Source organism: Antennarius striatus, chromosome 17, assembly GCF_040054535.1.
Source record: "Antennarius striatus isolate MH-2024 chromosome 17, ASM4005453v1, whole genome shotgun sequence".
Lineage (NCBI taxonomy): Eukaryota > Metazoa > Chordata > Actinopteri > Lophiiformes > Antennariidae > Antennarius > Antennarius striatus.
The window spans coordinates 1,416,746-1,442,500 of NC_090792.1; the positions used below are offsets into that span (position 1 = coordinate 1,416,746).

Below are 25,755 nucleotides of genomic sequence, written 5' to 3' on the forward strand. Positions count from 1 at the left end.
AAAGCACCGATGCAATCCTCAGACCACCAAACTGCAAGACTACACCTCGATATCCTGTCCATGAAATTCAGGAACAGAATGGGTGAAAAAGTGTAGCCCTGGTGAAAGCCATCAGCTACTTGGAACAAGTCTGACCTACCACTGAGAACTCGAACACAACTCTCACTTTGGGCGTGCAGCGAAGCTGCAGCTTGAGCAATGGAAGCTTTGAACGTCGACCATTCAGCTTCGATGCCCCCGGCCTCCACAGGGATGCACGAGAAGCTCCTTCGGAGGTGGGAGTTGAAGGCCTCGCTGACAGTCTTCCTCCAGACCTTCTCAGCTCACCCACACTGGCCTTACCAGGTCTATCTAAAGGTTTCCCCCCACCAGCGGACCCAACCCACCCCCAAGTGGTGATAAGTTGACAGCTCTGCCCCTCTCTTCACCCAAGTGTCCAAAACACACAGTCGAAGGTCAGATGATACGATCACAAGATCAGTCATTGACCTCCGACCCAGGGTGCTCTGGTACCAGGTACACTTATGAGCATCCTTGTGTTCAAACACGGTGTTAGTTATGAACAATCCGTGACTAGGACTGACGTCCAACAACACAACACCGCTCAGGTTCAGATCAGGGAGGCCACTCCTCCCAATCACGCCCCTCCAGGTGTCTCCATCACTGACATGTGCAGTGAAGTCGCCCACGAGAACAATGGAGTCCCCTACAGGGGTCCCATGAAGGACCCCATTTACCCATTTAGGGACCCCAAGAAGGCCACACACTCTGAGCTGCTATTTGGTGCATACACACACTTCATGAGCCTTCCTCCAGGGGTGGGGGTAGTTTAACTGCTACATTCCAGCTACACACCGGATTCCATTTTTCATCAAGGTCTGAAGATCATTCATTCCACCTGCACGACACCTGTGAACTCTGGACCAAATGTTTCTTTACAATGTTTCTTAGACTTTCCAGCTGTCACAAGTCTAGAAGCAGCAGCACACACACACACACACACACACACACACACACACACACACACACACACACACACACACACACACACACACACACACACACACACACACGCATACAACAGCAGTATAAAGTTGTGTGTGATGCTATGTGAGTCTCTGGCGTCACGCACTGATGACATCTGACTGCGGGTGTTGCTGTTTTATTATCTTTCCGACACAGGCCGGATTAGAAAAATGGGATTCCAGATGCCTCTCCCTTCTACCCCCCCCCCCCCACACACACACACACACACACTCTACATGGCTCAGTTTAGTGATTATTATTAAAACACAGGGGGGGAAATATATTGGAAATAATTATGATAGTAATTATCATTCACCCTTCTTAGCCAGGGAGATAAGAATTTACCCGAAAAGAGAGAGTGAGAGAGAGACTTTTTAGATTTTTAAAATCACTTTTATTCATAACAGTCAAAATACAAGATAATCGCGTTGACACAAGATTCAAAAGAGATTCACGCAAAAAAGGAATTCACATCTCAAAAACAAATAATGGTAGGAATTTCAACAGTACTGTGTGTTTTCTGGATAAAGAAAACATCTAACCTTTTAGCATTTATCAAACTAAAAAACTGTTTTTTTAAAAAGTAGGCAATGTTCAAAAAACAACTAACCGTTTTCCACAATTGTGCTTTTTTTAAAAAAACTTTTGTCATTAGTTTCTTCAATCTAAAAACCTCTTGATTCATAAAACCTGGTTGGTCACTTCCTTATGGATTTTTTAAATAAAGATGGACACAATCCAGGAACATGTTTAAGTCAGGAAAGAAATGTTCTACTTTGGCCCTGGAACCTTTTGTGTCTTTCAGAAATGTCTTTATCTTCTGCGAATCATCGTCTATTCCTCTCAGAAACTCCCAAAACGTAACCGTGGTTAGATTATGGTACATAAAAGTGTGTGCGAATAAATAAAAAAATCAAAAAATAGAATAGATGAGCTTTAAAGTCACATATCTGTTTGATCAGTCACTGTTTGACAGGATAACTGCTCAATGAAGTTAGTTCAACTGAGGCTGGATATATTTGATATTTGGAACCAGATACAATCAGACTAAAGGGTCACAGCAAGGGGCTTATCAGCTTCTAGTAATCCCAGGTATAAACCCAGATTTAAGTAAAAAATATATGTGAATAAACTTGCGTCATAATGACAGCACAAGTAAATCTAACAGCAATTCAGTCAGGGGAGACGAGTCGTTGGCGTCTATGTGATGGGTTATTACATCATAAGGTGTAATAACTGCTCTGCCATACGCTGCGTTTCCACTACGTAGTATGGTTCCACTCAGTTCTGCTCAGCTTTGTGTCTGATAATTTTCTGCAGGTCATTCTCCAATAGGAGACAGCCCCCCCTGAGGGTGGGCGGATGCCATGTGAAACTGCTTTTAAAGACGGGAACAGCTGCACCGCCTCAATATAGCTCTAGCAATAAAGAAACGTTACGACTGCTAACGCAGCTCGGCAGTTTGAACACGCCGGCCATTGGTTTGTGCTGTGGAGGATATTCTAAGGATGTCGGTCATTAATTGGAGCAGACACAATTCCCACTGAAAAATCAGCGTTCTGTAATGCTTCAAATAACCTTTTATTGTTAGTTCAACCTGCTTTAAACGGCGCCGAATGTGGTGTTCAAAAAGGAGCACCAGGCAATTTTTACAATAGAAGAAAATGTGAGTGGATGTACATATAGACATTTATGACGGGTGTGAGCTGCACACATGAGGAATTAACCACATGACGTGTAAAAATTGTGTAGATTTTATCTCCTGTTTGAACATTTGGTAGAACTTTTTAGATTTAGATTTTCTGTAATTATAAATGTTTTCTTATGGGATTTGTGACAGATTTATGATCTATGATAGTCTCTCACTTCTAATCTTGCTAAGAGTGAATGAAAATAAATAGAAAAACACATGTAAAGTATGTTGTGTTCATCTCATCAAAATTCACCGTTGTTGATACACAACTGGCAAAAAAGGTGATAAAAAGCCTAAAAATTCAATAAATGGCCAACACCAATATTCTGAATCATAAATTGAAGTTTCGAGCTTTAAACAGTTTCGAGATGTAGTTTTATTTAATTAATTTCATTAAATATACTGTTCATCTTTTAGTGCTTCAGTGTGGAAGTGTGCAAAAATGTGGCAGAAATTGCTGAAGAGACAACAATAACTGACGTATTAAAGGTAGAAGAAAACTATGACATAAAAAAAAGGTCTGCCAAAATATATTATTAAAATCTAATATATGCAGATATGTAATATCTGTATTAAGCATGGAATCAGAAGTAAAGATGTTATCACATATTATTTATTGTGTGATTATTTTGCCAATACATGAACCTTTTTAATGCGGTAACTTGTTACGATTTAACTTTTTAATACTTCAGATACAACTCAGTAATAAGTATGCATTTTACAATATAATCAAACAGATTCTAATCTTAATCCTTAATTTAGGAGACACATTTGTTATATAAAATAAAGAAAAAAAATTATGCTTTTTAAGTCTAATAAATTCAGACATTTTTGAATTTCATTTGGCGGATGAAAGACTTTTATTTATTGATTACTGCATTCAGCAGTAATCAACGGACATGCCGAGTCCAATCATGAAATAGTGAGCGTTCATCATTATTTCTGTTTGTGATTGTCTCGGAACTCCATTAAACTGACGCAAACGCACAAACTTTGCCAATAATGGAAGTTGTTTTGTCGTGATTTTTTGCAGAAATTTTCATTTCAGAAAGAAGAAATGAAAGAAGAAACGGATTTATAGCCTGCAATTTTGCCTGTTAGCAAACAGCCTCCCAATTATCTTGTGTTTGATTGTTTGTTTCTATCAAGGTGAGCGATTAGACCAGCGCTCCTGTGAAGCTCTGGAAGTCATCCTGAAATCGCTGCACTTTGATTTCATCAATCTGCAGGCGGCTCAACTGGAAGAAAATGTAAGTTTTATGAGCAAATGTTATTTTCCTCATATTCATCTTCCACACCCAATACCGTTTCATATTCAGGCCTTCCTCTGTATCAGATTAGAGGCTATTTTTTTCTTTCCTTCCAAAAGAACTTCATAACATTCCTGTCAAATTTGGGCCTTTGCTTTCTTCATTTTTTTTCTCCCTTTAACAATTTTTCTCCTCTTCCAGGGAGCATCGTCCTTGCTGGATATGATTTTATACTATGAATCTACAAGCCATCTTGACATTTCTGACAACAGGAGTATGGAAACACCGTGTTGGAGGGCCCTAGCTCATTTGATAAAGCAGGTTGGCTGACACGGTGGAATAGTAATCTTTTCTTGTAGGTTTTCTCCTGGGGATAATGTACAGTACATCTAGAAAGTGAGTTTGTGGCATATTACATGGATTGAAGATGCAGGGCAGAGCAAACAGGGTGAGACGCTCTCCTACTGTGAACACGAGCAGAAACACATCAGAACACACTCGCAGGTAGCATTAGCTGGCATAACTGATTAGCTTTGAGGAGAAACTATCACCCTGACTGCCTGGTTGAAGGAAAATGCCTCAAACATGACATTATGTTTGGATTATCTCACAAATCCAAAGACTCGTTCAGATGGGCTATCTTGAAGTTGTTGAAGTTTACTTTCTTCTATGCGGTTTTAATTTTTAATTTTTCGATGTCATTCTGGACAGACAGGTCAGAGATAATGTAATTCTGAACTCACGTCAGAAAGATTAATTAATCGGTATTTTGATGTTGATGTCGCTGATGACTTTGAATCTAGATCAGGCCTGGAAAGACGTGGAACACTAACGCTTTTATGAAGGTGACGTGTTTGGCAGCAGGACAGGCGTCACTTGTTTAAACATCTGAAATGATGTTTTTAGTATATTATCTGTATTCATTGTCTTTCTGCTTGTGTGTGTGTCAGAGTGTGTGTCTGTCCAGGCTGGATGTGTGTAATGTGCCTCTGGTTGACTATCCAGGTCAGGTTCTATCAAGAGCATTGACGACCAGCAGACTCAAAGTGTTGCACCTTCACAACGCTCAGCTCAGCGGTGTGCCGCTCTTCATGCTGGGTAAAACACACACACACACACACACACACACACACACACACACACACACACACACACACACACACAATCATTAAATAGTGAGATGTTTATTTTGTGGTCATGTGGTTGTTAGAAGTTGTGCACGCTGTGTTTTTGCTTGCATTTCGACATGCATCTGTAAATGTGTGTGTGTGTGTGTGTGTGTGTGTGTGTGTGTGTGTGTGTGTGTGTGTGTGTGTGTGTGTGTGTGTGTGTGTGTCAGTCCTGTGGCCAGCAGGACCAGATTTTGATCTGTGACCCTCTCTGTAGGTCTTGACTCAGATTAGAAGATTAATCTCTTACCTGTCACTTTACACACTGTTGCACACGTCCATAAAGAGTCGGTAGCCAGGACACACACACACACATACACACACACACACACACACACACACACACACACACACACACACACACATACACACATACACACACACACACACACACACACACACACACATACACACACACACACACACACACACACACACATACACACACACACACACACACACACACACACACACACATACACACACACACACACACACACACACACACACACACACACACACACACACACACACACACACACCAATACCTATATCTTAGAGTGATGTCATCACTGAGACTAGAACACACTCCACTTATTCCCATTACATACTAGTAAGTTGTTTCTAAATGATCTTTTATTCTAGTTCATGATCATAAAGTACTGAGAAACTTCCCCTCTTCTTTGGCCCCCTCCTCCACAAAAAAATAAAAAATGTAATATTTTTGCCTTTCCTTTTCCTCACTTGTTCATTGTTCATCCTCTCTGCCTTTACCGAGCCCGCCGACACCTCCTCCCTTCTCCTGCCGGCAGGGGGTCTAAACTGAGGATCATTGTCTTCGATCGCGAGCACCTCTGATTACTGGTTGGGCGTTGGTGGTGCAGCACACCGGATCAATCCCACCGATTCCCACATTTGGTCCCACTGTGCCTGATGAAAATGTTGGCATTCACCGTGCAGGCCAACAGTTTTGATCAAATCTGCAGCATTGATCTGGAAGCGAGGGCAGGGAGGGCTCAGGCAACATGACCACAGTACAGTAACACAAATACACAAGTACACAGATACACAGGGAAGGGCCTCGAAACAAATAAATTGAAAACAGCACAAGAAAACACTCTTAAAGACGCAATTAAGTTCTGTAAATGGACAGACTCTAACAATGGCAGATGCAGTGACATTTGAAGGGAACACCTTGAATAGGAAGGTGTTTTGTAAGGTCTCCTGCCATCAGCAGCAGCTTCTTCGTGTTTGAATGGTGAAAGGAGAGCTTCTTGATCTTTAGAGCAGTAATTGTAGGAGGCGGTAATTCCTGCTGTGCTCTCATTTTCATGCTCAGGTTCTCTCACCATCAATCAGTTGGAGCCTAGAGACCCATGTTTGGCACGCAGAGATGCTCGTGTATTAATATTGCACATTTAATACCAATTTACAACAATCTATATGACTTGTGCAAAAGTGAAATTGTTGTATTCTCCAGTCGTCTTCAGTTCTTTATCGTAGTTTGACGTGATCCCTTGACTTTCCAGGAAGAATTCTTTTGGATTTTTCAAGGCTGGTTTAGTACCTTTAACTGGGTTCTCTTCGGATTCTCCAGTTTCCTCCCACCTACAAAAAAAATGCCCTTTTGGTGGATTTGTCGGTTCCAAATGTTCGTCGGTGTGCATTAGTGGTTGTTCATCTTTCGTGTAGTCCCACGATGGCAAAGTGTCCCGAACATCTCCCCGCCTATCGCCTGTAAGTCTGCTGGGATAGGCTCCGGCAGCCTCAGTGATGCACCAGGTTCTATCCGTTTCAGATCCCGTCTCTGTTTGTTGTTGGAGTTCTTTTTATGTTCTGTTGCTGCTTACAGTCGGTGCACTCAAGTCCAACAAGGCTTTGCAAGAGCTCCACCTTACCAACAACCAGCTGAACAGCTACCAGGATGCTCTGCAGCTTGGAGACCTTCTGCGCTACAACACCACAGTAGGAACACTGGAGCTCAGCAACAACCCCCTAGCAGATGCTGGTAGGATGTTCATCTTTGTTACAGAATAGAAGTAAAAATGAGACCTATGTCTCCATCACAAAATGTGTCTACAGGAGCTGGATTTAACATGACTGGGATCAGACTTTAATCTTCATTTCTTTTACGGACCAGAAATGTTTCTGGTAGTCCGGGGTTGTAACCTTAGATCCAGACTATCTGTTTCTTCCTGGAGTGAAAGGAACTTTATTCCTTTCACTGCAAAATGTATTCTTTGAAATGCATAAATTGAATATTGTGTCAGGAGGCAGTAGAGTAAATGTTGGCACAGGACACACATAGGTAATTATTAGTAATAATTTAGCAGACCTTTTTCAAGAATAGCGCACATAACTTCACAAGCTTTCAAGAAAAAACAGTGAACAACACAAGCCGATGCATACGGTGAGAGCTTGAGTACATAACATCATCATTCTGAGAGTCATTGGAGAACACGCAAAAGTATTACTCCAGCAACACTCCCACCAAACATCAGTCAGTAATAGCATACAGATCCAGATCCAGACAGACCCAAACTCAAATGTTATAATGTTTTTATTGAACTCTCCAGGTTTGCAGGAGCTCTGTGAAGGTCTGAGGCAGCAGACAGCAGGTCTGAGGGTCCTGCTCCTGAGAAATACCCAGATCACTGCAAATGGCATGGTTCATCTGGCCAAAGCCTTGGTGAGGAACACCGTCTGTTCTGTCCATTGATTCACGCCTGGATGACAGTGAAAGGATCAGGATTACAGTGATCCCTCGTTACTCGCAGTTAATGCATCCCAGGACTACCCGCAAATAACGAAATTTCGCAATATTGCGACAAACTATTTAATTGTAGTATTTAAGGTAATTTAAACATTTATGAACCCTCCCCATACTGATATTAAACCCCCTTCTATCTGTATTACCTTCTCCCACACTCTGACAGACTGTTTAAAGCCCTGGTGTTTCACGTAAGTGCGCTTTGTTCCGAGACTCACGGAACACAGCGCACTTCCGTATACCATCAGCCAATAGAATGCGCGTACCGTATCATGTGACTACCTACTAAAAAACCGAGATGAGGTGAAGCCGGGCACCTTGAAGCGTGAATGTGCGAGGGATTACTGTTCACTATTAAAATCACTGTATGTTTTAAATGGAGGTGGATAAACACCTGGTTGCATGGAAATTTTTATATATTTATTTGTGGAGCACTTTGCTTTGATGTATGCCTTATAAATTAACTTTAACTTTTTTTTTTTAAATATTATTTTATTATTTTTATAATTATTTGTAATATTATTTTAATATATACTTTTTTAGAATTTTTATAATTATTATAATTTTTTGTCCTGAATATTTTCTCCCCACCACAGCCTAGGACAGAAAAATTCTGAGGGGATCTAATGCCTAAAAAAAGACACACTCTTCTGTTTCTGACTAGGAAGTGATGGAAACACTCTATTTATACAGTGTGAGTCTTACCTGCTTGTTGAAGAGAAACAATCTTCATCAACAGTTTTACCCTCTGAAAACCCCCATTTCCACACACGTTACTATACACGTCTAATAACATGCATTCCTTCTGCCTGACTGGCAGCATAAACTACACCTTCCTGTCATGTGAGTGGCGATTGTGGAAGTCAAAAGGCTAGAAATTAACGGCCTGCCTGACACACACACACACACACGCACACACACTTACCCTGTCTTATCAGTGCATCCAAAAGAAGGAACAGTTTGATTAAATAATAGATGTGCGTTAAGGAAGGCTGCTCATGCAGCCTGCCATTCACGGAGATAAGTAGATGTCCTTGCAGGCCATAATGATGATAATTAGACCCGTGGCTGGTCATGTCAAATATGATGACAAAAAGAGCTGTTATTAACCTTTCTGGTTCGTGTGTTTGCTTTGTCTCTCTGTCCTGGTGGCTTGTCTTTTGAGGAGAAGCAGATGTAGGCCAGGATCTGTTTTACTTCATTGCTACAATTCTGTTAATGATATCTAAATTTTCATTTAAAGTTATTCATAGATTCTTGTTATTAATATATTTTTTATTATATTTATTTTGTGTGGGGGGTGGTGTTCTAAATCAGGACGTCACGTGTGAAAGCAAACGGTTTTGTTGTTGGTTTCCCAAACTTCTTCCTCCAACCCTCCCATGGTTTACGTGTGACAGGCTTCATCCATGCTTAACTCAGCACATCCTCAGCCAAGCACTGGGCTCTTTGTGCACTATTACCCTGGTGCATAAATGTTCTTCTTGAGAGGAGTGACCTCTCAAATGTGCGTGTTGTCACCATGGTAAAAGTTAACTGAGAAGATTCCCCTCCGATCTGTCAGTTGCCTTTCTGCTTTCTTCTCCTCCCCCGCGCCCAGTCACTCTTCAGAGCAATGACGAGAGGGATTTGATGAGGGTGGCGAGGCGATGGGACGACGAATAGATGGATGTTCTTCTTCATGCTATGGGCAACATGGGCTTCTTCTGCCCCAGACACCTCCAACTTTATGCACCAGCTAATCAACCTTCAATGCTAATGTGGCCCTGGAGAGTATGGACGCTCCTCTGAGCATTTAGCTAAGGAGGAACATTTTGAAAATTATTCTAGTATAATAATGATCTTTGTTGAAGACCTAATTAATATTTTTACCACAGTGATCCAAGTCTTAGCATTTGTTGGTACCCACATGCCCCAGCTCCAGTGCAAAGAGTGTTTCTGACTTGGTATGAAGTGGGATACTAATCAAAATGACCTCAGAATGTTTGTTTTACAGCCAGGGCTGAAGGTTCTTCAAATCCTGGATTTGAGTGAGAACCTCCTAGGGAACAAGGGGGTTCAGGTGATCAAGGAACCTCTAATGGCCAACCGGTCAGTGCTGCAGCTTGGCCTGGCTCAAGCCAACATGACTTGTGAAGGTACAACAATACATGTGCAGTCTAGCTTTTAGAATTATATTTTTTTCAATTGAAGGAGACTGACCTGAAGAGCCAGGAGAAGGTCCATTCAAACAAATTTTACACACTAAGATCTCAAGTCTTTGGCAAAACATCACTAGAAATTTAACCGGAATTGTTACACGCACACCCACCCACCCACACCCACATACACACACACACACACACACACACACACACACACACACACACACACACACCACACACACACACACACACACACACACATACTGTGCAATTCGGGAACATGCAATACGCCGTGCTGGGCACGGCGCTTCTCGTATCTCGATGTATACACCTGTAAATAGTCAGCATTCAGCGTAACGTTTGTATATACTTGTATTGGTATTGTATTTATTCTTACTCTTTCTACTGTTACACTATTGCGCTGTGAGGAGTTGCCCAAATCTCATTATACCAAGTATGGTGACAATAAAGGCTTTCTATTCTATTCCATTATTTTAGTTTCAGAGAATTTCTAAAATAAATAATTAAAAATAATCAATAATTCGATGTGATTGGAGACTCAGTTACTATATTAGTCATTGCAGATTTAAAACCGGGTGTCTAGAGCGAATCCAATGATTTTTGACTGTTGAAAGAGATGTTATGGAGTCAAGTCTAGCTTTAATCGTAATCAGGCTTTTTGGAGCAGTGTGTCGGTTAGCCTGGTGGCACAGTGGGTAGCACTGTTGCCTCCCAGCCAGAGGGTACCAAGTTTGATTAGTATACCCTGTATGTACAAAGTCTGTATGTTCTCCCCATGTTTTTGTGGGTTCTCCAGCTTCCTGCTATTATCTAAAGCATGCAACATACTGCAGGTAAATTGGCTGTGCCAAACCGTCAGTAGGTCTGAGATGGCTGGGATAGGTTCCAGTAGACCTGCAAGGTGGATAATCAGCTGTAGACAAAACGATAGCGATCATCTCATCTCCAAGAAACCAGATGGGTGGATGATGGATCAGCATCTCACACAGTGTCGTCTGTGTGTTTTAATGAAGGTGCAGTGGCACTAGCAGAGTTCCTGGCAGAGAGTCGACTGATTCAGCAACTGGACCTTCGTGACAATAAGGTGAAGTTTGGAGGCCTGATGGCATTGTGTCTAGCCCTGAGGATCAACCACTCTCTTGCTAACCTGGAAGTAGACCTCATATCCCAGCATGAGCAGGTAGGTGCATTTATTGAAGTGACCGATCTTTGGCTGTGTTCAAACTGCAGGCAAATTGGATTCCAATCACATTCTCTTTCATATCTGATTTTTAGGGTTGACCGTCCATACTGTTTTTAGTGTCTAAATGAGATCTTGCTCTGTTGAGTCTGGGCCATATTATTAGCTGATCTAACAGGATGCTATAGCAATGATGTTGGGGTGGAGGCGTCTTCCATGTTCCGTAATGCACATTGGATGATTGGCTGAGTGTCTGTTCAGACTACAGTAGAGCCAACTGCTTTCATTCTGCAAGTCTGCAAGTCCGAACGCAACCTTAGTCCACTCTTCTTGAGACATTTCAGTCAACAATTGGATGGTTCAATCAGTAAGTTACAATTTGACATGCGCCTGGACAGTTTTATCATTCATGCCATGGAATAGAAAGTGTTGTAACGTTGGACTGGTTGGTTCCATTGACAAAGAGTACAGAGCAACTGCTCTGTGCACCAACAGTACAGCACAATACCATTACAGGCTACTTGAGCCAGAAACAACAGTCCAGCTACATGTAAATGTCAAACAACCCTCCATTGAAGATATGCCACAAATGGGAGAAGCCCAAAGAAAAGACAGAATGGTAAAGAATGGCACATGGTTTGAGATGAGAGTGAAAGGCCAAAATATAAGTGGAGGTCTACACCAGTGTCTCTTATCCACATACAACAGTCTCAACATCACTCCCTGAGAAGTTTCACTACTGTGGGCCATGGTACATATCATGTTGATAATGGCAGGTTAATTCTATAAAGGAGGTGACTGCTAAGATATGGTACAGTTTCTTTGATGAGCTTTGTTGGAATTGGGTCTAACAAACAGGAGGAGAGTTTATCTGATGATACTATCATATTTCGATGACTGATCTGTACTAGAGAACGGGTACAGGCAGGCGAAGGCGTACTGCAGCCCCTAGTAGTCGCAGAGGAGTCTGGGAGGAGTTCGGGGAGGCCATGGAGGGGGACTGTCGGTCAGCCTCGAAGAAATTCTGACAAACCCATTTGGCGCCTCAGGAGGGGAAAGCGGTGCACAGCCAACACTGTTTACAGTAGAGGCAGAGAGCTGCTGACCTCGACTGAGGGTATTGTTGTTCCCATGAACCCATCGGGTGCCCGAGGGTTCATGGGAGTTTGCCCAACCAGTCCACATGTGTTTTGTGAATCTGGAGAAGGCATTCGATCGTGTCCTTCGTGGTATCTTGTGGGGAGTGCTTCGGGAGTATGGGGTCCGGGGCCCTTTGCTGAGGGCTGTCCGGTCCCTGTATGACTGAAGGCGGAGCTTGGTTCGCATTGCCGGCAGTAAGTCATACCTGTTCCAGGTGCATGTTGGACTTCAGCAGGGCTGCCCTCTATCACCGGTTCTGTTCATGATCTTTATGGACAGAATTTCTAGGCGCAGCCAGGATCTAGAGGGAGTCCGGTTTGGGGACCAAAAGATTTCATCCCTGTTTTTTGCAGATGATGTTGTCCTGTGGGCCTCATCAAACCTGGACTTTCAGCGTGCACTGGGCCCCAATAGTTTGTTTTTGTTTTAACCAAAAATAAGATAATTAGATTTAGTCAGTCAGCTGGGATGGGCTCCAGCTCCCTGCAACCCGCCACAGTGGATGAAGTGGTAGACGATGAATGAATGAGTGAATGAATGAATGATGAACAGTATTTAAATAGCTGCAGTGTATACCTTAATAATAACCCACTCTGCAGTTGGTGGTTTCATTTTCGTGCCCTTCATATTCAGTGTGACAGGCTTTTATAATTTGAAGAATATTTTGCCTTTACATGTTGCTGTTTGCTATATGTTGAGACTCTGTGTGGTCACAGATTTGTCATTTGGAGACACAAATAAGTAATTTGTGTCTTATTTTTTCAGTACTTTTTTTTCATGACTGCAGAGGCCTGAGGAAAACGATGCCATAACTTTAATACATGCCCCTGCTGGATTCACAAAATAATTACCCACACTTGCCATCTGTTTGTCATGATTTTATCTCTGCTAACTTATTTGCATATTAAAGCATTAATTAAAATCTCCAAGGAACTGAATGCTTACTTTAAAATTAACTCTGAAGGCGATCCGTGCACAGCTTCCAGAGTTGTTTTATATTTGTAGTGGTTTTCTGTTTGTCTGCATGTTGTTTACACGATTAAGTCTGATTTTTATGAAAAGTCTCCTCTGGCAAAAATCAAACAGCAAGATGTGCCAGATTTTGGAGAAGCAGTTTTTAAGAGTTGTGATGCTTCTGTAAATGTGTCATTTTATATGGGATTTCTTTTCCCTTCTTCTTATTCTTCATCCTCACTTTTTTGCACATGCTCCAAAGCTTCAATATAGGGAGCTCTGTTTCCATGCTCTTCTAAGCTGCTGAGAGACATAATTAGCATTTCCACCCTTGGTGGGAGTTAGTGTGGCTGGGTATTTTATGGGAATGGTAATAAGGGAATTTTTAAGCTCTGTCAGGTTTTGGAGTCACACAGCTGGGATTTGTCTTGGCGTGGCATATCCAGGTGGGAGGAGTGACGATTGTATTAAAAAGCAAATCTTTCCATCAGAAAACAGCAGGAGGCCAGATCAAGTGTTCTCGCTCGGGCATATTCCCTGGGTGGCCAAGGAATACGTGAACATTTTATTCTTCTGAAGGAAAATAACTGAGTATGAATGTGAGCGAACGGTGAAGCAGGTTATGGCATGACTTTGTGTATTTGACACAGTGGCTAATATTGAGTTTGTGTGTTCATACATGTGCTTTTTGTATGTGTAGCTTTCAGATGATGCGGCGGGGGCAATTGAAGATGTGCATATTTGAAAGGGGAGAGGAGAAGGTTTGCAAGATGGAAGCAATCTGGGTCCTCATGTCTTTGTTTACGAGAGTCTAATATTTCATCTCTGTTGCCATGCTGTTCCATTTGATCACTGGCCTGTTTGCTGTTAATTATTAATTATTTACCAATTTAAATATTCATGCACCCTCACCCTGGTGGAAAGCAGATTTTTCCAAGGAGCAAGTTCCCTCTGTAGAGCTTGCAAGGTAGAGCTATTTGAGGATCCTTATCAAGGGACTCAAACCAGCCAGTCAAACCAGCAGAAGAAGCAAACTTCCTGCTGCTCATAGTTCAGAATCATGGGTCAAACAAGAGTGCTTCAGCAGCTTGGGTACCAGATTAAAGCTTACATATTTGGCTTTTGATTCGAGCAATGAAATTTATCCCATCAGTTATTCTGCGTTCCAGCGGAGTAGTTGAATCATAATGCCGGAGTGTGTACAATAGAAAAGGACAGAGAAAAACAAAAAGACAAGAAACAGAAGCAGGAACATCCCTCCAGTGATCCATGTTTAGTCGGGTTTGGCCCACACACGACCAGTTCTGAGGACCAAAAACATGTGGGGCTAGGCTGATGATCTCCAGGGCTAAAGCAACAGCAGTCTGTGGGGCCTAGAAGTCAGAACCAATCAGATTAGAACTGCACTCATAGCTGCTGTATTTACATGAAGTGGATCCGATGTTGTGTCAATTCTCAATTTGGTAGGGGTATATAATCACTCAAATGCCTGTGTTAATTGGAAATAATTTTAAATTGTCCTAATTTCCATGTATGTAGATGATGACTTGAGAAAAGATACATCTGATTGGGCCCTAGAGAGGCTTCTGTGGGAGATGTATAGATGCCCCTAACTGATGGCTAGTGAATTCTTATTTAGAAACAGTATGAGGCAAAGAGGTCCCCCGATATGTTTTGTCCCCCCTCCTGTCATGGTCTGTCCCAGTGGGATAATGACAGATTGGTTTGACAATATCTGCAGTCACCAGGTTTCACTCATGATGACATCAATACATGAGGGAACATATCTCGGAGCCTGGCAACAGTAACCAGGCTGGACAAATTTTGGACAAATGCCTCAGAGGGCAACAGAGAAGAGCTCTGACTGGTTGGGGGACCATACCAGTAAAGCTTTTATTTTTGATGACCAAATAAAATAAATAAGAAGTTTACTAGGGAACAAGAAGACCGATGATGAATACTTTGGTCCATATGACTACGTACTGGATTGATGTCCTTCTTTAGCCATGTCCAACTCTCCTCAGTGTCTATTCAATGCTGTTCAGACTCTTCTGAGTGAGACCGCTCATTTTATTTCAAGCTTAAATGTTAATAATCCACACGTCTTCTCTAGGAAAGCCTCATTGGAGCAACAACCTGGGATGGTGGGACAGGTGTCATCATACAAAAAACAGGATTCAGATTTATTAGCTGTTTTAGATGCATGGTTCAGATATTGGGAGTTCTGCTTCACACACAAAGTTGTTAGGTTTAAAAGAGGTGTCATAGTGACTGGAAACTCTGAGATGAAGTGTTCTGTGGGGAACTCGGGTCCTGGAGGCAGTGATAAGTTTTTGTGGAGGGAGCTAACATTCTGGGTATCTGCTGTGCAAGCTAAGAGGAAGAGAGGGGTACCGCAAGTTCAAAGGTCAGGGCGCAGACATCAGGGCATCTTCAGTCTCCATGTTGGTGAACGTCTCCATGAATATAAATACATTGTGAGTTTGTTTCCTGCTCAGAAGTTCACAGAGATGTGGAGAAAAGAAGGATTGAACGCTGCAGATGACAGTGGGAGGTGTCACTCATACAGACTGTTAGCATTAAGCTAAATCCTCTTGACATGTTGGCGTGATCGGCCCTCATCCGTGGTCCTGAAGCCTCATTATGACGTCTTTATCATCTTCTTCTGCAGAAAATTAAATATTTCATGTCTTTTTGAGTTTGCATTAAAAATAAATGTTCAAGTGTTTAGAATTTAAGCTCACAGGGTCAACCACTAACCCAAAGAAAAATTAGGCCTGTTGATTGCTAATTTTTTTCAGCAATCAACTGAACAACATCTGGGCGTTGTCATGATGACATAATAATCATAATCATAATGAAATCCATTATTGGGGACCCTCCTCCCAGACCTGGATAATGGCAGTGATTGACTCCTGGACAGTCAGTAGTGTATTGTTGTTGGTGGATCTTATGGTGCACGATGAACCCAGGACCGCTGACGCAGCATGTGGTTTGACAATGGGTCTGAGGATCTCATCCTGGTACCTACAGCAGTCAGAGTACCTCTGTCCAGGAGGGTAGATCCAGACTCTGGAGGGTAGACCAACTTTAGCGTGCAGGTACCACCTCATGATACTGCTGTAGGTGCCAGGGCACTGGAAATGGGTCAGTCCGTCATTAGAAGGTAATAGTCTGTGACCACATCTACAAAACCATTCCTTTTAGGGGTTTTCTTTCTACAAGACTCTTCTTTCCACCTGTTGTCTCTTTAATTTCACCTACTACACAACAGTAGGTGAAACTGATTCACAATCGGAAATCCTCCCCAACTGATGTTGCAGATGTTTGACTCGGAGACTTTGATGATTTACTTTGCTTTAATGAGAAACATATTCAGACCATTGATAATCAAGTTACGGTAAATTTTCCCAGAAAATATTACCATTTGAAGGAGACAAAAGCTGGACTAGTTGATTTGAGCATCACATTGTGAGTTTAGAGCATATTTGTATTCGAAGAGGGAGAATTCCTGCTGTGTCCCTGACTAAATGTATCATTACTTATCCTGATACCTCTGAACAGGGACAGAGCCGGGTGAGTCACTCCAGCAGACAAGGGGGCTTTGGTGCTCAGGGGGAGGCGGTGTTGTTGGTTGTTGTTAGGGGGAGGTAGGGTGGGGGGCAATCCCCTGTCTCTCAGCAAACACAACAACAACAGCCATAACACTCTCCTCGCTGCACTCCTGATGTATTTTCAGGCAAAAACAGGCATATTTGCCAGCTGTGTAATTTACTGCGTCTCTCATTTGCATATTAAAGCCTTAATTAGCCCCTCTGAGTGTGTGTGTGTGTGTCTATGTGTGTGTGTGTGTGTGTGTGTGTGTGTGTGTGTGTGTGTGTGTGTGTGTGTGTGTGTGTGTGTGTGTGTGTGTGTGTGTGTGTGTGTGTGTGTGTGTGTGTGAGAGAGAGAGAGAGACAGAGAGAGAGAGGTTGTGGGGGGTGTATAATCACTTTGACTTGCAGCAGTCAGGAAGGTGGAGCGATCAGCATTCTGGGGTCTGAATTGGGGCTGGGAGGGGAGTGCAGTCACCTCCCTCCCCAGGTCCCCCCATGGCTAGTTCAGATACGGACCGAGGTGGAGCTCTTTAATGAAGGGCTCTCCGTACGTCTCTCTGTCATCCCTGATTCCGTTCTCCTAAAGCTGAGCTGTGGCCTCCACTGTCACAGGAGGTACAGGTGTGTTTTAAGAGCCTCTCTGTAAGTGGAGGTGATGAAGAAGCGACAGTGGAGGTGAGAACAAGCTGACAACATTCAGTCCTTTAAAATACTATTGTATTCTTACAGTCAAACTTCAGCAGAACTTGTCGTTCGACAACCACAAGTGTTGAACTGAACGCTACACAAACATGAAGCTCAAACAACTTCTGACCTCTCCAGGGCGGTCAGAGATGCAACATCCCACGACATCACCACATGTTTGTGCCTCTGGCTTCCTGAAAATGTTGCTTTTTGTTTTGTGATTATATCGCATCAGGTGTTAGAGATGTGTACCTAAATAGGTATAAAAGTGAAATTTTGACCTTAACCTAGTTATTCAAGGTCAAGGTTGTGATCTAATTTCCATCCCCTCGCCTCCATGAATATAACACCTTTTGTTTCGTCTTTATATCTTATGCGGTTCCTGAGATTTGTGAACAAAAATGTTCAAAGTTGAAATTTGACCTTGACCTAGTTTTCTCAAGGTCAAAGTCATCATCTCATCCTCATCCCCTTTGCTGCCTGAGTAATGTGCTTTTACTTTCATCTTTCTATCTGCAACGGCTGTGAAGATATTTGATGGACAGACTAACGCTGACAATCACAATAAATAACCGCTATGAAGCGGGATGTAAAAATATTTTTATACACTTTACATACAGTACATACTGCATCAGCTTGATCCAGAATCTTCTTAGATGACTAATTAACAAATTAATTAATGAGAAATAATAAAAATCTAGATGCTTTGTGAATTATTTTTGCTGTGATTAATGATTTCAGGTGGAATTAAAACTATGTAACAATATAAATGTGAATTACCATGACTACTGATTGACCATGATTACTATGAATTACCATTATCTATCTGTATCTTTGAATGAACTAAAATATTTATACACATTTAGGTACATTTAATGTTTAACAAAGTAGAACGATCATCTTCCAATGAATGAGGCCATATCGCAACAAAAAGCTGCTGCGCTCATAAAGAAAATAAAAATAGTTTGAGAGTCCAAACACGTACGGTCTTTTCTCTAATTGTAAATAATAATCATGTTTTTATTCTTTCATTAAAAAAAGTAAGCCAAGCATATGTGGGCCTGAAATACAGCAAATGCACAAACTAAATTCTTGATCTAAACTTTATTGACTTAGCTGCTGTATTTACAGACCAGATAGAAACATTGAACAGTTCAGAAGAGCCACAAGGTCATTTTATGCAGAGCTCTCTCTGTGGTCATAGTCCAGTAAGTCCACATTCCCTATTCAGACATGCAAGACGCTCACTCAAACAACTTGATATAATGACCAAAACAGTGGAAGTTCTGCATTTCATAAGGGCCTCCTCTGCATAAGGGGCATATGTATATCAGCCCCACATAAGTGAGGGTATCGGATCGCAGCGTCTTTCAACAGGCATGTCCTGAGGCACCACGCTCAAACAGTCACCCCCCCAGCAACTGGCGGCCTCTCATCTGACTACCATGATTCCCCATGCATGTCTATCTCTCTGGCTTCCTTCATCCACAAGCCACATCCTCTCACTTTTGAATGGCGGGCTGACTGGGAAAAAAATTGCCCCTGTCCACCACGCGTACTGAATATTCAACTATGAATATAAAATATCTTGGCGAGACTTCAACCACCTTCAAAAGTGAAGAGCTCCAACTCACTCACAAACACCCTCTCCCAGTATCCTCTCTTTTTTTTTTTTTGGCATTTGTGGATTGATCATCCCATGCCTGCATGAAGGGATGTCAGGAGAGAGGACGTGATGAATGATCTTTTTCAGTTGGGCACCAAAGTCACGAACTGACGTCCGAGTTCCCGACACTAAAGCTCCGCAGATAGGAAGGAGAAAATCCGCCAATGCTAAGAGTGACAGAGTGAGAAAAGACAGAGTGACTCAGGGGTTCCTTTTCTTTTTCTCTCAATTCAACACCCTCTACTCTCAATGACAGACACCCCCCCTCTCTCTTCACCTTCAGTCACAAAGGAACAGCTTACCTGGTGTAGGCTGAACCGTGATGATCATCCCTTGACACCTCCTGAAATCAGAGAAGGACCCTTTTTTAGGTGGAAGACGTTCAGGCAGCTTTTAGGCCAGGGTGCACCCACAGTCTCTGTAGTAACATCTGTCTGTCTGCCTGGTCCTGTTTGCCACATCAACCTCATTACATAATGTAATTCACATCACCTGTTTGTTAAATAGATGAAGAAGTCCAAGTTTGGAATCGGGTATAGTTTTGATATCTATGTTTGTCTGTCGTCTCTCCATCTGAAGTCTAAAAACCAGTCGGGTATCAGCACCAGCTCATGTCCCACCGACCTGTCCCTCATCCTCTACCCTGGCAATTACCTACACAGTCCCCCATTGACAGTCTGTGCATCTCTGCTGGGGGGTAATTTGATTTTTTTTGTCACCTCCACCAGCTACTACACCTAGCTGTCTATCCAACTTAGTGATGAAGACATCACAGTGGCAGGATCCTGGGATAGAGTCAGCTGGTGTCCTGGACGCCACGGCCACAGCCTGCTGTTACCTCCACCACCTTTCCCTCAGTGCTGGTCCCAGTTCCACATCATAGGTAGACCTTCTGAATGACAAGTGGGCAGCTTTATTCCAACCAGTGCCAGCCCCCCATTTGCTCTGTTTGTGGGGGTCCGAACATTCTCCAAACACTCGTCTGTGTTTCCAGGCCATCCTGGCGTAGACGCCAGTGTTTCCTGCATCCCCTGTGATCCAGAATCACTAGGCTTCTGGTTAAAGTCGTGACATGAGGCCAGCTAGTAAAATGTGAGGTCTTTTAGTTTGAAAGATTCTTCTTAAGGTGTAGAAAATACATTTTCCATTGATAAACACAGACATAGTCTGTCATCACTAACACAGAAACCCGGAAAATGTGTCAGGCTGATTGTTGTCACTTGAATCATTTCCAGACATGCTAGTTCACCTGAGTTGTATCAGGAGAAAGGTATACACCTACCTCCGTAATTTACAATACTTTACAATACATTTCATACATGCACCCTGAAGAAGCCGATAACATAAGAAATGACCCCTTCTTTGAAATGTAATAAGACGATCACGTAATAAAAGTCCTGAACTAATAATGTAATACGTTTTGACTAATTTTGTAATAATTAGGGGTTAGATTCAGGCTCAGGCATTAGGGTTAGGAGTTAGGGTTAGTTTTAGGGTTAGGGTTAGTTTTATGTTTAGGGGTTAGGGCTGGAAATAAATTATTGGGTGGGGCAGTAGCTCAGTCCACTGGGTCTTGGGTTAGGGACAGGAGGGTGGCCAGTGAGGACCAAGACCCGGTTTGGCCCAAAAACATTTGTGAACTGATAATGAGAGGTGCCAGCCTCACCTTTTGAGCACTGCCAAAGTACCCTTGTTGGAGGGTACCAGTTATTAGAGCAGGAGTTTTTAATGTAAGAACTATTGCAGGATCATCAGTGGAGTCCAAATTCATCACGGCTAAAATCTCCATTGTTGGACGTGTGGAGGAGATTTGTGGATCCACCCTGGATGATGACGCGCTGTGGCTGTCAACAGTTTTATTTTGAATTTAAATCCAAATATGCCGGATAAATGTCCGTTCTGTTCTCACAGAGACTGTTTTTCGCTGCTTGTGTGTGTGTGACAAATATTGGATGTTTGTTATTAATTCTTTGCATTAAATCACACAGTTAAAGACAAGATGGGGAGGAATATCCTGCAGCCAGAGCAGCCAGAGGTTTACCTGTGTTTATTCAGGGAGGAAAAAAAATATGAGGATAAATTATGCAGTAATAAAAAGGTGCTGGATGCAGAGAGCAGGGCCTGGGGTTTGTGTGGTGGTCTCTGCAGATAATCAGCAGCCCAGGGCCTCCATAATCACATGGAGGAGGGTTATCTTTCACACACCGCTGCTAAAGAGAGAGATTAGAAAGCAACGCAGCATGATCAATGCAGTACAATGGAGTGTGTGCTGCTAGACGGGGCATGTAAGTTCAAGTTCTTTCAAGTCGCGCGTAGAGCAGCAGTTCGAACCTCCAGTGGAAACACGCAGGTGGAACTAACACCGATTACAAGCTAAAATATGGCCACTAAGTGGGCAGCTGGCTCAGGACCGCGCTCACAGATGTTCACCGGTGGTGTCCGACCTCAGACGTGTTCCAGCACGTCTCAGTAGATCCAGTCTGATCCCAGACGGTGGATCGTAGATGCTGCCTCCCGCTCGTCCTTCCCTTTAAAGCAACAGTTTTGTTCCTGGTCTTTTTTGTATTTGTTTAAACTGTGCTATAATAATAAAAATATAACACCAGTAATACTACTAATCACTGCAGTCAAATGATTTAATGTGTCTTCATCAAGAGAAAATTTGTTTTTTGAAGTTAAAGGTGTAAAAAAAATTTTTTTTAAAAACAATTGGTTATTTTATTTTTATTTTTCTAAATTATTTTCAAATTATATGGATTCCTGTTTAATTTATTTTATTTTTATTCTGTATTTCTATATTTGCAAAAAAAAATCTCTAAACAAAATTGCTCTCAAACATTGTTTTATGATGTTAAAAAATCTGTATTTTTTTTCTTACAGATGGTCACCATAGTTTTAACTGAATGACGCTCAAAGATTTTTATTTTCAGTCCTGATTAAATTTATATCCATTTCCCCCCGTATTTACCGGTTTCTGCAGTGTGTTTGTGTGTGTGTGCGTGTGCGTGTGCGTGTGTGTGTGTGTGTGTGTGTGTGTGTATCAGACTTGTTTAACCGGTGTCTTTTATTGGTTGATTGTAGTTGAAACTTAATGTCAGCTAAAATCTGTGAGAGAAACTTTGACTTTTTGTCTCTGAACATGAACATTATTTGATGAACACCTGGTCCAGTTAATCCCACTCTTATTTAATCCCACTCTTATTTAATCCCACTCTTATCTAAGATCTCTTAGTGGAGAAGTGAAGTGTGATCTGTGACCAACAAGGTGACCAAATTCATCTCTATATATTCAAATATGTAAGAATATATTCAAATGAAGCTGATCATTCATCTATTCTTCCATATGTTTCATCTTTTTGGAAACAAGCTTAATTTTTAAGTTACAGAAAAATCAGTTTCCAATGGAAATATTTAATATAAAACTTTTCTTTCTCCCATGCAGTAAAAGTCTAAGCTGTAGTAGATCGTCGCTGAGCAGCATTAAAGTGACGGGAGGTTGGATCCCAACGTCTGTGAAGACGGAGCGCAGCAACATCTTTGACTCATTACTATTATTTATGCATCTATTATTCTAATTATCAAAGTTAAATCTGTTTGCGGTACGTGTGGCAGCACTTGCATTTGTTAAAAAGGCCTGGATAAAAACTCTTAAAAAAACACAAGTCAGAATTATACTTTAACACATTTAATTTTATGGTCAACATTTAAATATAATTATAGAATTATTTAAAGATTAATTCAAATTTTTTTGGTTGTTTTGGGGGTTTTTTTGTTTTTATGTTCTACAAAACTTGACTCTCATAAGTCTCAGATAGAACATAGCTTTATTTCTCAGTGATGAACATGAAAACATGTTCTTTCATTTGACACACACACATTTCCACCACATGAGAGAAGTGAGATTTGGTGAACAACAGTGACATCTTCAGTTAGACTGATGAAAGTCTTCAGAAAGTCTACAAAAATTCCTGTGAATTTCCCAGTTTGGGATCATTAAAGTATATTTACGTATCTATTCATTTTCCGTATATTAACAGGTGTGAGGATAATTCATGTGTATCTTCCCAGTGTGTGATGGACGTATGCTTCAAAATTTCTCTAAGTTTAAAATTTATTAGTAAGAACGTTTGATTCATTTTGTAAAATAATATATTTTAAAGGAATAGCTGTCAACAAAATGACTATTAACTGATTAATTAGCATACAATAATTGTAAAAACAATCTAGGCATAATATGAAAAGACGATATATGTGTGTGTTTGTGTAATTATTTGCAATGTAAATATCTTATTTACACGTTTATACATCCTCACAAGAAACACCTGCGCTAGAAATTATTCTCACATTTAAATTTCAATGTTTTCACGTTTTTTTAGGAAATATGTTTTGTGTCATGAGTCAGTAAAGAAATGAATAACTTATACACCGCCAAATTTAAAGCAATGTTGATCATCAACAACAATATGACTCAAAAAAAGGACACAATACAACACTCACATAACACTTGAAACTGGCATCTGAGATGTCATTTACATATATTTGCATATAAAGTAATTGGCACAGATGCCAAGGAAGCCGCCGCAAACAGATTAATTGTCATCGAGCAGTCGTGGTGACATACTTAAAAATGAGCTCCTTTTAAGGCACCAATTATCAGAGAATTTCCAAAGTAACCTTTTTTCATCAGTGATTCCCTTCGCACACACACACACACACACACACACACACACACACACACACACACGCACACAGTCAGTCAGAGGAAGACAGACATGTAATATGCATAGTATCAGCATCCTAAATGTATAAATATTGTAAATAGCTGTCTGCATCTTTCAAGTTGTGCTTTGAAATCAGGCAGCAGTACATCCCGCTCTGAAAACGAGCACATGTGCCTTTGTTTAGCCGAGACAAGAACAAACAAATTCTCACACACTCATTGTGAGAATCCGTAATGAATTTTCACAGACAGAAATAAGACGTCCTCTGCTGGGGCTCCCATATGCTGTTTTCTTCTCCTCGCTTCTTTTAATATGCACACATTTAATGTGTAAAGCTCTGGTTTAGGCATAGGTGTGTGTGTGTGTGTGTGTGTGTGTGTGTGTGTGTGTGTGTGTGTGTGTGTGTGTGTGTGTGTGTGTGTCTAAAAAATTGATCCGCCTGCACCTGCACATGTTCAGAATTGACAAAGACAGTCTTGTTGTCTGCTCTACATTACCCAGATTTCCTTTCATGGCTGCCCTGAGCAGCTTCACCCTGACCTTTTGACCCCTCGTACCCCATTCTGACTCAGGCCTGTTAATATTGATCGGACCGATCCTCTGTTTGGGGATGGTGTTTATTTCTACATGTTAACTGATGTAGAAAAGGAAGAGGAAGACTTTGTGAAACATCTAAATAATATTTGGTTTAGTACACAACCCACTGCATTAAATGCAATGTTTTTGATAAATGGGATTTGATAATGGGATGCTATCACAAGATATCACTATTATTTGTTCATAATGGTTAAATCTGGCTAAGTTTAACTTTTTTACAGTACATATCCCATGTAGTGGTGTGTCCTAGTACCCCATATGCTCCTCATTTAAGCAACAGAGCTTTTTGGCTCAAAAAAAATCATTCAGACACACGTTATCAAGAAAATACTCACTCTAGACAACAACAACAATAATAATAATATTATTATTACTAATTATTATCAATTATTATTATTATAAAAATAATAAGAACATTATTATTATTAATACCAATTATTATTATTATTATTATTATTATCATTATTATTACATTATTATTATTATTATTATTACAGTATTATTATATTACTGTTGCCTCACAGCCTGAGGAATCTGAGTTTGCACGTTCTCCCCGTGTCTGTGTGGGTTCTCTCTGGGTTCTCCGACTTCCTCCCACCTCCAAAAACATTCAGTTTAGGTGAGTGTTGTTATGCGTAGGTGAGTGCATGCGTGAGTGGCTGTGTGTCTTTTTTGTGACCCAACAATGAGCTGGCGTCTCGTCCGGGGTGTACCCCACCTCCTGCCTGTACCAAGCCTGGATAGTCTCCAGCAGACCTGTGACCTGCAAGAATAAGCAGGACGAGAGAGTTGGGGTGTCTTGTCTAGAAGAAAATGGATGTATAGATGGATAATCATCATTTTTATTATCATCATTAATTTTATTACTATTATTATGGGATTTCCATAGTGTCTTTCTCCCACCCAGTGACACTTTTTAAACCAGGGAGCAGAACACTTCAGAAGTGGACCTTTTAGGACCTATTTAGAACTGTCCAGTCAATCAGTATTTTAATTATAAATTCTCATATAATCTACAGCAGCTGTTTTTTCAATCACACAACAGTATATATTACAGTTATATCACCGTTATGAGTTCAGCGTGGAGCAGGAACCAACCTGGGGGCAAACACACCAGACTCGTCCCCTTAAAACAGTTTAAAGA

General features: G+C 41.4%; 1 protein-coding gene across 1 annotated transcript in view; it reads left to right on the forward strand.

Annotated features, from left to right (window-relative positions):
* The window catches only part of si:dkey-288a3.2 (protein phosphatase 1 regulatory subunit 37), a 46,664-nt gene that overhangs the window by 16,244 nt on the left and 4,665 nt on the right, over positions 1 to 25,755 (forward strand). The window contains exons 4-10 of the mRNA XM_068339265.1: positions 3,869 to 3,969; positions 4,171 to 4,290; positions 4,920 to 5,067; positions 6,991 to 7,146; positions 7,715 to 7,827; positions 9,905 to 10,046; positions 11,087 to 11,253. Coding sequence (XP_068195366.1) covers positions 3,869 to 3,969; positions 4,171 to 4,290; positions 4,920 to 5,067; positions 6,991 to 7,146; positions 7,715 to 7,827; positions 9,905 to 10,046; positions 11,087 to 11,253 — 947 coding nt within the window. The remainder of the gene's footprint in view (positions 1 to 3,868; positions 3,970 to 4,170; positions 4,291 to 4,919; positions 5,068 to 6,990; positions 7,147 to 7,714; positions 7,828 to 9,904; positions 10,047 to 11,086; positions 11,254 to 25,755) is intronic.